This window comes from Phaethon lepturus, unplaced genomic scaffold, assembly GCF_000687285.1.
Source record: "Phaethon lepturus isolate BGI_N335 unplaced genomic scaffold, ASM68728v1 scaffold1753, whole genome shotgun sequence".
In the NCBI taxonomy this organism is placed as follows: domain Eukaryota; kingdom Metazoa; phylum Chordata; class Aves; order Phaethontiformes; family Phaethontidae; genus Phaethon; species Phaethon lepturus.
The window spans coordinates 27093-41595 of NW_010529998.1; the positions used below are offsets into that span (position 1 = coordinate 27093).

The 14503-nt window shown below is 39.2% G+C and overlaps 1 protein-coding gene across 1 annotated transcript in view; it reads left to right on the top strand.

Moving 5' to 3' along the window:
• Positions 1 to 4711: 4711 nt before the first annotated feature.
• LOC104618510 (protein kinase C-binding protein NELL1) overlaps positions 4712 to 14503 on the top strand; it is a gene marked incomplete at its 5' end in the record, with an annotated part of 69989 nt that continues 60197 nt past the window's right edge. Inside the window, one exon of the mRNA XM_010284130.1 lies at positions 4712 to 4807. Coding sequence (XP_010282432.1) covers positions 4712 to 4807 — 96 coding nt within the window. The remainder of the gene's footprint in view (positions 4808 to 14503) is intronic.

The window sequence follows — 14503 nt, forward strand, 5'->3', positions numbered from 1 at the left end:
CTTTCCTTGAAATTTTTAGGATAATTACTTGGTTTTCTTTTATTTGTGTTTTTCTTTTAATAAAAAATATTTTTATATACTTATAAATGTAAATATTTTTATTTTATAATAACTGGTGTATTACACTTGGAGGTAAGAGGTATTTGCTCAGCATGAGGGTTCCATGCTGCAGTACCTGCCTTCCTATAGTAGCACAGTGAAGTATTGTACTGTGCTACCATACAAAAAATTAGAATAATCAAGGCAATTTCTTCTGCTCTGTAGGAAAGGAGTCTGGAACCCAAACTATTCATCTTTCCCTGAGTCTTGGAAGCAGAGGGGCTAAACAGAGACTACAATTTCTAGTAGCAGGCAGCAGAAAATATTTGAAGCTACTGTTGGCATGCTTCCCTCAGGCTCCCTTGCACATTACTGCCTAGATCTAGGGAAGAACAAAAGGAACTTACAAAAATGTCAGACAGATTCCACACCTTCCACTCAAAGAGGCTCTAGCTCCTGGTACCTTCTTCTTTTCCTTCCTGGGGGTATCCATAACAGCCTCACTGGGAGAGGAGATAATTCTGTTTAACAGGACAGGGGAAAAGAAACCGTACCCCCTAAATACGTAGGCAGGGGGTATACATCTTGTGTGCGGCCAGGAGGATGGCACCGAGTTTGTGGGTACTTTCATGCTGCTCTTTGTGGAGCTCTGCAGTGAGATTCTCTTGTCCCTGCAACATTATCACAGAAATGACAAATCCAGCAGATTTCTCATTTTGGCTGTTTCCATTCTCTACAGATCAATCATCAAGGAGGGCATACATCAAAAATAAAACTCCTCCTCTGCAGAGAAATTATGTCTATTTAGGAAAGGTCTTTATGTGATAAAGGCTTTTACTTCAGAGGAAGAAATCTGTTAGCATTAAAGAGGTCTGTTCACTTTGGCAGAAGCCACTTCAAATCAATAGATTCCATTTCTTTTACGTACGGAATAGTGAATAAGACTTTTAACGATGGAGATTTACGCTCGTAGACCTTACCCTAATGGCATCTTCACTTGTTTTCCTGATAAAACCTTTACTGTCAATTCAGTAACCATTCTCCTTTGTAACAAGTTTGTCAGCCTGCAAATCATTTCAGAGACAGGATCTATTTATGGGAATACATTAGCAAAATGCGATCCAGCCACCACTAACCTTTCTTGTGTTAACTTGCCCTTAGTAGGAGGGAGTCTGCAATCAAGGCTTATAACTGCTGGTTTGGGGCTACTGGTGGGTCCCTGTCATCACGTCATGTGTCCTATCCTCTCCCTGCCTGCTCCCCTCCCAAATAGAGTTTTGATTTTGAAGGGTCTAAACCACAGTGCAAGTCTTAAATCCCACAGCCCATAAGGTGTATGACAAAGCAGAAGGACCAAAGCAGGTAGGTTGTTGAGAACATGGGCACTCCTTACTATTCAGTCACTGAGCTGCTCCCTGTTGGGTCCTCTTGTCCATAAGGCATACGTACAGAAGTGATGTAAAGATTTTCCTTAATTAAGCTCTTCTGCTAATAGTGTGAAGGAAAAAACTCATTGTTGGAAATGAATGAATTTTGATAAAATGTTTGAAAAGCTTCAGCCAGAGGCAGAACTATTAGAGAATAGTTCAAATAAGTGCATTTTGGTAAAATTGCTAGTAATTGAAGCCGAGTTCCTATTATTAGAGATACTGAACATTCTTAAAATTCAGAATAGTGCTATCAGTACTGTATATAATACTGTGAGCTACTTTTTCTAGCAGTTAAGGAAAGCAGACTTTAGACAAATATTTTGATTTTGTAACTACATTCTGAGTTCTCTGGTTTTGATGTTCCCAATTCCTGCAAGCCTACAATGTGGGAATTAGAGGGTTTGTAGGAGAACCATCTGGGGAACAGCAGGATAATTTCATCACTCTTCCTTGGGGCTTTCTTTTCTCGCATAAGAATGAACCACCTCTCCCAAATCCACCAAAGCCTGAGCAAGAAAGACAAGCACAGTTAGCCTGTATTGCAGAGGACTTTTCAGCTTCTGCAAAAATTGAAAAGGAGAGTTGAGTTGTTTTGCAGCCGTTGCCCAGCTTTTTCCCCAACTCCATCTTCCCTGTGACATCCATATAACAAGTTAGTGCCTGGGTGACTCCTCGTGGGCAGTACGGAGCCCCTTCTTACAGGAACCTGTAGTACAGCAATTCCTCAGGGTGTCTCTGTACAGATACTGGATTCTCTAAGTTGCTAAGATGTGACAGCTAAATGATAGGGGAGTTTCAAAATGCTCGACGAGGAAGGACTAGCACATTTGGATACGCGTACAGGAGGTGTGTTTTCATATGGTTATGTAGGAAGGAATAGAAAGAGAGAGAGCGTTGACCCATGGCAGGCATCCCAGTCTTTCTCTCCCAGATGTGAATAGCATGCTTGGCTGTGCCTGTAGATGTCAAGACCTGGCTGCTGCACTGGCATAACACAGTTTTTGCACTAATGGGAAAAATCTTTTACATGACCAACCCTGTCTCATAAGCCTTTCTCCGTTAGTAATCTTAAAAGAGAACAGACGAAAACATCACCTTACTGTGCAGACCCAGGAGTAGGATTTATCTGAAGAAGCACACATTTCACGTTAGCGGGCTGGCAGTATCGGTTATGGTGGCAAAGAATGTGGGAGCTCTAACTGAAGCCCTCCTACGTACCTGTCCCCATCAGCTCTAATGACTTTCCACGGACATGCGTGATTGCTATGGACAACAAACATTTTTTTTAATGCTCTTTGTGACTCCTTTTATTTTAAGACCCCTGTATAGTTCATTCCCAGTGCGATGTGGCACATATTGTTGACGAACCACTCGCTTTTTCTGCCAATATTTTTCTTCTTTTGCCCTTTATATCTGCTCTGCCACAAATTCTAATTCTTTTGATGTCGTGCGGAAATGTATTACTACTTCACAAAAGTCTCTACTTATTCTCAATTTTAAACCAGAAAAAATGTAGATGGACACTTTACCTTGCACCTTTTCTGACATTCTTTCAAGAGCTACAAAGGGAATCTTTTGAGTCTCAGCATGTTTTTTTTATATTTTCCAGCTGTATTTCATACTAGCACTTTCAGCTTTCTGCAGCGTTATACTTTTCTACAAGTATTTATATGCAAAAGAGCACAAAAAGCTACTCTTAAACCATATTTCTGTTTTTCCCATACAGTAGAAATTGACTGGTTTCAAAGCAGATATATTTCAGAAGATTCCCACACAGCGTGTGTGCGTTGATGAGCAGGAAGTGTTACTGGACAAGAACCATGCTTTCTCCACACCACTGCCTTGTGCCTGTCGCAGGACCGCTTACGATGTTCTACTATCATCTTCTCTAAACCACTTCAGCGTTGTTCTCCCCATGTTGTTCTCCATAAAACAGCATGACTTGCTATGAATTATATATTTAAAGGCAGATCTGTCCATCAATTCAGTCAAGAGATATGATGATGATTAGCTTTTTTGCTTCTAAGTGGTTAACAATTGCAAAAGATTCTTTTTAATGCTTAGTACTTTGTGCACTTTATTTTTCTTTTAGTGCACTGGAAAATAAATCTAAAACATTTCTTCTGTTACCTAGCACTTTAAGCCTTTTCATAGCATTTGTAACGTCTCTTTGCCAACACTCCATCTGTGATTTTAGCTTGCAGGAAACACTTTGCAATTCTGTTATTAGCTTTAGATGCAGAGAGCTGCTGTTTAAATATTAATTGCAACTTCCTTCATAATTGCAGTCAAACCCACCAAGTAACTCGTGAAGTTCAACAGATATCTAGGAGAGGGTGGGGAGTGTGTTGTGGGTAGGACCTGCTCTTAGTCTTAGCAAAAGTCTTACTGGAGTTAACAGTGCAAAATAGGTCATGTCCTCATGCTTGCAGTTTCCTTTCCTCTTCTTACCTCAGTCCCCCTCCTTTTACACACACAACAAAAAGAAAGAAGAGTAACATTAAACTGCAAGCATCCTTCTTCCACAGTTAGTAGACTTCCTGCTAAACCTGCTGTAAGCGAGAGGACCACCACGCAGTGCTCGCAAGAAAAGATGCGAGATCCATCATTTGTTTCAGATCCTAGTTATTGGACAAAGGCACTTGTTAAGTACTTGTGTATTGCTCTGTCAAGAATCGTACCTCAGTAGAGGCATTATCTTGTGGTTGAACCCTTTTTCAGGGTTCAGAAACCCTCTGTTTTCAGTCATGAGCCTCACCCTGTTTCATTTGTTGATTCCACAAAATGTACTTGACGCTTAAAAATAAAAAATAGGAAAATATTACGTGGTTACAGACATTTCAGTAAAGTGTATTTGATAGAATAGAGAAAGTAGTTAACAGCAATCTGACCAGCCTATTTCCTGTGGATCACCAGAGCATTGCAATTGTAATACTTGTATTGGGTATAATTGAAAGAAGATCAGCCCCATTAAAATTGTACGATGTATTTTTACCTGTCGTCTTCTTCCAGATGGTTATTAATCTTTTATTGGTGAAGTGGTTTGCCTACGGTGTAATGCGAGATTTTTCCTCATGTCATTTAAGTGAGTCACTTCTCTTTGTGTTTGCAGGTGGACTGAATTTTAATATGTTGAATTCTGTTAATTGCTTATAATTTAGATGTTTTTCTTAGTGTTTTGAAAATGTATAATAAATTTTTGAAAAATTGAGTAGTACCCACATATTCCTTTTATTTTTCAGCATTCTGTGAAGAGGGGTGCAGATATGGTGGAACTTGTGTAGCCCCTAACAAATGTGTCTGCCCTTCTGGATTCACAGGAAGTCATTGTGAGAAAGGTAAAGCTTTACTGAACCACAACGTCTTCTTTGTTAATGATAAATATGATATGCTGAATTAAGAATTATTTTTCATTCACTCATTCTGCTTGATATTGTCTCTTCTTTGAAGATGTGACTGTTTCATAACAGCCTTTTCCTAACTGAAAACTAGTCTTAAATTAAGCATGGAAAGTTTTAGACAGTTGGGGATGTATCTGCTTTTGCTTCCAGTGGACACATTTAGCTAATTAGATGGGATGGCAAATGAAAAATATTTACTCTGCCTATCTTCCGTGGTGCAAACTCAAGATCACCTTCTGTTTTTTCTGAATCTGTTGTACAAATTAGACCAAAATTTGGATGCTTGCTTTTCACTTAAACTTACTGGATTCTTAAGATTTGATTTGTTTCTCAGTCTGAGGCCAGCAGTTTTCATAGGATCACAGCCTATTAAAATATATCTCGCTAGTGATGATTTGATTCTGCCTTTTCCCATATTTTTTTCCATTTCAAGTTTTGCTTGAACTTTGCTTGAACAGGTCCGCCTTTCTGTTTATTTCACAAAGATCTGGTTCCTTGTCTACCTTAAATGAGAAGGAAGAGATCTTACAGAATTCTACAGAGGGCTCTTATTAGATTCTTTAAGCAGCAGAGTTTTGGGATAAAATTTGGGATTTTATTTTGGTCTGTATTTAGTGAGGTTGTGTTTCACTTAAATAACTCAATGATAGAGGGTTTTTTTGCATTGTGTGTTTGTTAATAAACTTTTTGCACTTGTCTTTACTGGTGGAAATAAAATGGATCGTTAACACAGGTTGCATGATGCTAGTATGGATGCGATTATAACTGATGAGTGTTTTTTAAGGAAGAAAAAAAAGAAAACCAAGAAATAACTGCTAAGTTAAATCACTGGAACAGCTTGTTACCTAGAGATTGTTCAATAATTTGTATGTAGCAGTGTCTGCTTAATACATGGCTGTTCTACTATAATACAAAGTAATTTAAACCCAGTTGTCAACAAATCTGCTTTGAGTAGCTTCTGAAAACTGCTAAAGATTTTTATGGATGTACTCAAATGGCTGTGAACTAGAATCCCATAGTTTCTAGTTGTCAGCATTATTTCTAGTTATTTGGGAATGAACTAGGACGTTAATATTTTCATATCATCTTGAATTAATTTGAGTACTGCAGGTTGGGTTTTTTTTGCCTGTAGTCTTTGGATTATTTGTTTTAAATAGGAACAAGCTCCCAAGCCTCCTGATAATCAGTAGTAAGTACTGGCGATACACATGGAGTAATACAAGAAGGGCCTGCCCTAGAGCCCCACCTGCCATAGCTCCCCAGCCTCTAATCCTGCTAGCTATCCTCTTCCAAGTGTAGTTTTCTCATTCCTTTCGAAAACACCTGTTATTCAGAGGGAACGGTGCATTCAGAGGGATGCAGGATACCAGAAACGGGTTCTATGCACGTGACAGTCTGGCACTGCAAAACCAGTACCTGCGGCGCCCAGCGGCGCCCTGCCTACGCACGGAGGCGGTGGCCTTAGGCCAGCTTTCAGCTCGACTGCCTATGTTTCTTTTACCCGTGAATCTTGGAATTCTCTTTTTTCTGATAGCTGTAAAGGGACTTTCATAACTAGAACACAGAGTCTTTAAACTGTTGAAGTGATGGTTTAAAATTGATAAATGGGTGATATAACTGTTGCTGATTCCTGTGTTTTTCATGTCTTTTGTATCGTTTTGATCTAAAATACGAGTTAGCACACCAAGAAAAGGAAACATGGCAGGCATGGTACTCCCATTATATCAAGAAATTTAGAGGTAGATGTCAGAAGGAGCTAGCTTCTGTGTATAAAATCTATACGACTTGAACAAGAAGGAAGTTTATTTTTTTTCTTTGGAGATGTATAGAATTTACCAGTATGCTACAAGTCAAGCTAATGAAGGTAACTTTGAGAAATCTGATGCGCAAACCGATTTGAGAATGAACAGGGCATTGCACATGAGAAGTTGTCACGTTTTAGTTGTGTTAGAGGGTTTGAAAACTTCAGCAGATATACCTTACGTCATGTGCATGTTTCAGTGGCTAAGTGCATACCAGATCTATGTGAGAACAGCTTCAGCCATCTGCAGGTGCGTGTCCCAGAAAAACTAAATGTTCAGAGTAGAAAGGTGATGAACCACCTTTGAAGCAGGAGAAGCAAAGGGAAGCCTTTGCTTACCTGCTTACTCCTTGGAGATGGAGTTGAAGAGCTGTTGGGAAGAAGAGGCGGTTCAATAGAGACTTCCCTCATAGTCCCACTGCATTTTGCTGCAGCACTTTTAGAGGACATCTGAAGTATTTAAAATCCATGTTGGTGGTTGTGGTGGTGTTTTTTCTTTTTTCTGATGTCTGTAACGTTAGAAATAAACAATTTGTTATATTTAACACGGTAGCACTACCTCAACGTTACAACATAGACCAAAGATGGTGGAACGGTGGGACATGACTTGAAACCAAAGCTGAAATGTTCCTTGTAAAATCTTGTCTAGCGGAAGCTCATGGTGAACTGATGCATATCAGAAGTAAAATGATGTGTTTTGGTAATGCATTCTATTTGCCACAGGGCATTTAAAAATGTCCTCCAAATCAACAACACAGCAATTTCTTATACGTTACTTGTGAGCTGAAGGGACTCGTCACCGGCTATAAACAGTACGACCCAAGTTGGCTTCAACATCATGTAAAGGGTAAAATGAACCAGTAATTAGAAATACTGTTGAAAAGTGGGTGTGTTTAGTTCTGAGCATGAATCATATGTTACTCATTGTTTCTGACTGCCTGGTTGAAATGATGGTATTAGGTTAATTAAAAATTCTGAGATATTTGAGAAGGGTAGGATTTGTGTTGGTAATTTACTCAGGTGAAATTAAAACACACATTTAAGGCTTATATACAAATACATAATTCAACATGCTGCTAAGAAGAATTATGTCTTCCCAGTTGCTTTCCCTGAAATAACAGTCGTGGGGCTGCCTTTTCTTTTTGAAGGTGAACTGCAAATTGATATCCAGAGATACTGTAAAATAATTCCTCCTTCCATCCATTCTTTATAATGCTGTTTCTTTAAGTATGTGCTTGATGTTTCTTACAGAATTTTTGTTGTTTTCTATGTAGGAACTTATTCTATATTCTAACCAATTTTTTGTTTGTGTTGTGTTTAATTGGCCAGGGCTGAAATCAATGATCTCTGTGATCATTACCATTTGTGATCATATTTAACATAGCTGTGATACCTGTGCTAGAAAGTTTTTATGTTAGTATTGTTGCTCATATTGCTGTATGGTTCCAGCATGTATGTGCCTGACAGCTGAGCTGGAGATATGCATCCTTAACTGTATGTAACGCTGTTGGCTTAAGCCCAGGTACGTTCTTGGCACGTATCCCTGTTAAAGGCTTCTGAGAGACGTTTTGATGTGCAGAGAGGAACGCAAACACAGTAGTCTGTGAGAATTGTTGGCAGCGTAGACTCAAATGCTCTAATTTTCCATCCAGTGATGTTTTCTCCTTCTCATATTTTTCCAACCTTAAAAAAAAAAACAAAACTAAATCCTATCATTCCTTGAGCTGCTTTTCTCTCTCTGTGGACGAGCCACAGGTCAGTGGAGTTTTAATGCTGGTTTTGTAGATGGGGTTCACCATTATTCTGTGTTTGTGGAACGCTAGTCACTACTGCCACTGATGAAGTGGTGAGGATGAGGTAGGCAGACAATCTTAGCGGTATCAAAGGTAGGAGTAAACATGATTGAGCGCCTACAAATTGCAGGCGTTTCTTGAACCCCTGCCTGCATGTGGTAGGGTCCTGTGCGTGGGCCTAGAAACGCGTATCAACGTCTGTCCAGCCGGGCGGTGACCGGCAGCGGCAGAAATTTCAGCCGTGGGAGTTAGTTACAGTGTCTACCTGTACAAATTACACCTGTGGGCAATGAGCAGGAAACTGCAGAAGGGTTTGAAGCAGTGGGTTTCCAACCAGGGGCAAGTCAAGGCAAGTGCAGTATTTTTCCAAAAGCTGCAGGAGGGCTTTTGGCAGTGGTGGGGCATTACCTCCAAAAGGGATTCAAAACAGTTGCACCACATCTTACCTACTGTCTGAGTTGGTACACAGTGAACAGAGAATATGTTTCTGGTAGATTAGAGGACGTTGTGTAGGCTGGAGCTTAGAGAGGTAAGTGTTTTTATGGCAGCCACATGTGTATTTATAGTCTTTGTAAAGCACCAGATAACAGTTTTCTCATAGAATGAGAGAGTGCTGTCAAAGAATTACCTGCTGACTGTAAACAGTCAGAAGCAAGGGTAAGACATGGCTGCGAAGCATCAGGATGTGATAATTACTGGCATTATTTTTTTGTTTTGTTTTGGACTGTGGGTACAAAAGATTGGTTGATATTGGGGTGAGAGGTCATTTTTCAGCACGTACCATAGTTGAGAAATGTGCTTTGAATCCCAGTAATAATATTGTGTTGTTTTTTCTTTGTGGTCTTTTTTTTTTCCCACTCACTTGCAGTACTGCGTTAGTTGCATATGGATTCTTCAGTGCAGTCATAAATTTCACAGGTGTGTAGTGAAATGTTGCTATGCTTATATCTTGAAGTTAGATATGTCATGTGGATGTCACAAAAATGAGGAGGTTTTTAGCTGATTTGTTTCATAATAGTTGGCAGTATCTGGAGTTGCTGTCTGAGAAGCTGCATACTACTTTGTGTACTCATCTCTTAAATTGCTTCTTCTGGAATGTATTGTCTTCTGCAGTCCTTTGGGTAAAACTCTCTACCGTCTGTACTCCTTTGGGCCCTAGAGATAGAAAAAAGATGTGAAAATTGCATTTCTATGAACTATTTCTTTGATTCCTGAGCTGGATCAATCTTTAGGTGTGTAACTATCAAAGACATTTCAGTTGAGGAACCTGATTTAAAAAAATAAGCAAACAAAAACCAAAGCAAAGCGGAGAAGGATTTTTCAGTGAGTACAGTAAGCTAAATGTCAAAACTCCCTACCTTTCTCTATCTAAGATCTTTTGTGAAATAGGAAGCAGGGTTTATTTTGGGAAACAAACCAGCTGTGCAGCTATGGGCACAAGGCTTTGCATGAGATTCATTCTAAAGCCTCTCATTTCAAGGTGAGGCAAAGCCAGTATAGAGCGAGACAGGAGGGGTGAAGTGAATGGTGCTTAGCTTGTTACAGAAAACGGTGGCTGTGGTTGGTAGGACGCTCCCGAGAGCGCGACAGATCCAGAGAAGGCAGATGCTGCAGGTGGCTGAGGTTACTTTGCTCCATTTGCTGCCAAGCTGTTTAACAGCATTTGCCCCAGTGGTGCTTATCGCAAAATGGCAAGGGGTGATATCTTAATGTGATAGAAGAAACAAAGCTGTCATTTGTAAAGATATCAGGGAATAGATCAAAGAATATCTACTAGAAAAATCTGATTAAGACTGTCCCTGAGGATCAAGGGGACATCTGTCAACAAATCAACAAGTAACTCTGAGTGGAAGAAAAAAGTTGCTCTATCTCACGCTGCCAAGCCAAAGAAAAGTGAGATCTGCCAGACCAAGAACACCATTCATACCCCCAGCTGACCATAGCATGAGGAGACTGGACTCGTTTTGTAACGCTTACACTGCCTCATATACTGTAAAATTTTAGTTTTAAAAGCCAGGAAGAACACTAAGCAGACACTGGATTTGGAGTCAGGGTTTTTTTGCAAGGGATATTTTCATGTTGCTGTGTAGCTTATTTGTTACGTTCAGGAGTCTGGGTCTATGTTTTTTTCTTTGTAATGAAGGGAATATCTGCTATATTAATCTTTTATGTTTGCTGTGATGATATCTTGACATTCAAGGTAAAAAATGGTTCTAATATTCTAATGTTTTATTATTTCTATGACTTGTGATCATAAAATATCTCTTTCATAGTCTTCTGACTTGGTGAGGGACATCGTGGGTTTTTTTAAGTCACAGAAAATTGTGTCAGTTTTTCCCCCCACTTTGGTCCCTAAAACTTGCACTTAGAATTTGCATAGTATTATATTGCTTATCCTGTCTGGGATTATGCTTGCCACTCTAGGTTCCTACCATTTGAATTTCTCCACTCAAATTCCACTGACCTCACCCTGACCAGTGTCTATATGCCAGCTGGACATTTCAGGTATTACTTAAGGATGCGGTTTTATTTAGATAAAAGAAGGGCATGATTTAGCTAGTTGACATCTAATTTGCATGTGGACTTGTGCAAAACAATGTAATCAAGAGGTAATTTCTGTTGATCAAACTTTATAGTGCACATAAGATCCAAAGCCAGCTTCTTAAATCTTCATGCTCTTGCCTTAAACATTAAGAAAAATACCTTTAGGTAGGGTCTTGGCATGCCACCTTTCTTTGCGTTCCAATTCCTGTTCTGGATGTTTTTGGATTAATATCTGGTGAAGACCCACTATAGAATTTATAGAGCTTACAAAAATGTCTGCTGTGTTTTTATTCCTTAGTTAACCTAGCAGTGAACTGAAAATGCATGTGGTATTTAAAGAAATTATGTGATTTCATTAAGTCAGTGGCTTTGCATCTTCCTTTTCTTATGGAGCAGTAGATTTGACACCTTCACTCTGTCTTTCTCGCTGGAAAGCAGGCAATGAAAAAATCTAAAATGAAAATTTGTAAGGGAAGGAAAAGAGCAGGAAACTTGGAAGCAGATTGATGAGCGTGCTGTGCGGAATATAGGCTACTCTAGCTAAACGGGTGAAAAACGTTGGGGCCTCTCTTTGCCCTCTACTTAGCATCTGGAAATCACCGGGGGAACAGGAGGTTTGTTTGCTCCTGTTTTCTTTGTTTGTTTCGGCTGCTGCTACACACAGAGTGTTAGATGTTTATTCATCCATAAGTTCTAATTATGTACTACAGGAGAAACATCATGTTTAAAAAGAGACGGGTAAACTAAGCAGGAGCAAACTCTGAAGGTCTAAGTATAAAAGCCCTGTATTCTTTCTGACCTTCCTACAGCCCGCAGCCTACGTAGCCGGATTTTGTGCAAAAGCCCAGCTCAAACTGAGGTACTGGGGTTCGTTCCCTGCTGGAGGCCATGTTGCTTTGGCCCCTTATTATTATTCACTCCTTGACTTAGTGGTCATCCAGTTTATCACCGGGAACATCTCCTACACCTTCTGTGCAGCCGTATCGGCTTTGGTTTCCCCTTGGATTCTGCAGACCCAGGCAATGGGATTTAAATTTGTTTCAGGTGGCAGAATCACCATTGAACATACTAAAGAAAACTGAGAACTACAAAGCACTCAAAAATGTGAGCAAATATTTATATTTGAGCAAATAGATATATTCATATATCAGTGAAATTTGTTTTGCAACTAAGAAGTTTCCATATATGAATCATTTCTTGTGATGTGAGCTGTACAGAAAAGACAGTTGCCTTAAAATACCTACTTCATGATGAATTAACTACAAACCACGTCTCACTTTGCTATGGTTAATTAAAAAAAAAACAACAAGTCTGCTTTGAGTGCAGTGCAGTAATGCTAATTTTATAACCTAGTTTGTCAGGACGTTCTGACCTTCTTTTTTTGGTTCTTCCAGGCAGATGCCTACATCAGTGAAAAACAGTAATTCTAGGGAGAAATACCCAAATAGGTAGTGGACTAACTAAATGTGAAATAAAAACTACCTCAGTCTGTCCTACTACAGGTGGTATTTAGGGTACATTACTGAGTTTAATAAGCTCTTTGCCACCTCACTTTTTCTTATTAATGGCCTGCTCTGGACTGGAGAATCAACTGCGAATATGTAAATTTGCTGATAACCTAAAAATATAACTCAAGATGTGCAGAGCAGGCACAGAGAGGTACTTACATTTTTTAAGACGGAGATCCTCTTGGCTTCCATGGGAATTTCACCTGAGTGGAAGCCTTAGGATCTGGTGCAATTGAATTAGGCAAAATGAAAAATAAATGGCTCTAGTGAAATAAAAGAACATTTAGAGTGGTGTTCTTATGTGGAGCAAGCTGTGTTAGTTGCAGTTACCAATGTTAAATATACCATTTTTAACTCATTGTTCTATGGCACAAATCTAACTAGCTAATCTAGGAATAAGATCCTATTTAAACTGGGTAGAGAATTCAGTCTCTTTAGAAAATTTGTACAACTCTGAGAATTTGACTATGTAGAGCCACGCTTCTGCTGAAGTTTAATACAGTGAATGCTAGCATATTTCATGAGTGATCTCATTGAAGTTAATCAAAGTGTAGTGAGAGAAAATGTGCCTCAGTCATCAGAATCAGCATCAGAAAACAATTTCTTTTGAGAAATAATGTGACAAGTGAAAGGCATGGAGCAAAACAACATGCTGGTGTTGTAGAGGTTATTGTGTATTTAATTCTGACAAAAATTCTATTTGCCTGCATTTTTAATTTTTAATTTAAGATTTTTTTTTTCCCCCCTGAAAAATTATGGCATGGGAATAATACTTTAAATTGATGGAAGTGATGCAACGGGGGAAAAAAAAGTAAGTGTAACCAGCAAGATCTTTTCCCACGTTGATAGGAATTGATCACCACAAAGGCAATAGCCACCCCAGCTTTCATTGAGCTGACATCGAGAGGAAGAGATTATGTCCCCATTCGTATAATCCTTGGAAGGCGACTAAAATGACATAAATCACTTTCTTACATGACTTATGTAGATTGCCGCTTATGTACAATGAGGATAACTAATCCAGTTATTTTGCTTTTGGAGTCAGGGTAAAAATGTGAGTCAAACCCTTGTTGAAGGGAGTGTCATCCTTTCTTTATTGACCGAGGTAGCCTCTGTAACATCTACAGTTGTGTTGAATTTCAGTCTTTTTGAGTGTCTGTTTTTGTAAGAGTAACACCCATGGTTTTCAACAGCCTGCTCCAGGAAGACTGCAGAAACGGGGTTGTTGTTATATAACACCACAGTGAAGAAAAGGCAACAGGAGGAGGTGGCTCTTTGCAAAATCTGCTGCATTAAAATCAACACATGGACTCAAGAAAACAAGTCTTCTTTAGGGTTGTACTTGTGTCTATGTACAGAGAAGAAAAGAAATAGGAAGTTTTGCTGATATGGAACCTTACAAACTTTCTTACCCCCTTCCAAGGCTTTTTCAGTATCAAATGGAACATTTTAATTGTCTGTAGTCTCTTTGATAGCGATGTGTCTGTTCTGCTGCAGAAAGTACGTGTTATATCCAAAGACTCATCTTCACAGTGAACTTTTTTTGTGGATAATCCAGCATATCATGCCTGATGAAATATCAAAAAATCAATAGAGTAATACCTGAAAAGCGTGTGAAAAAGGCCTATGAATCCACCTCCTAGAAAGTATGGCATTAAAGCCTATTCCAAATTCAGAGCTCGCTAGCTCACTGTGCAGATTCCTATTGCTTTTGTTAGGCCTTTGTTCATGCCTGTAGTGCCCGGAGAAAAAATACGCAAGATGTTAAAATAATACTGTGCTTAGTGTAAGGTACATACGAAGCATAAAAGTAACTTGGATTGTTCTGGTGGAATGTTTTCTTGGCTAGCTCCTTTATGTTTCAAGTAGCTTTAAAATAACAGTCATACTCAACCTCAAGGAACTATGTGCCAAAGTTATTTTCGGCCTTTTTGTAACATTATGATAAAAATCTGTTCAGTCCTTCACATTTGCAGAAATAGAGTTC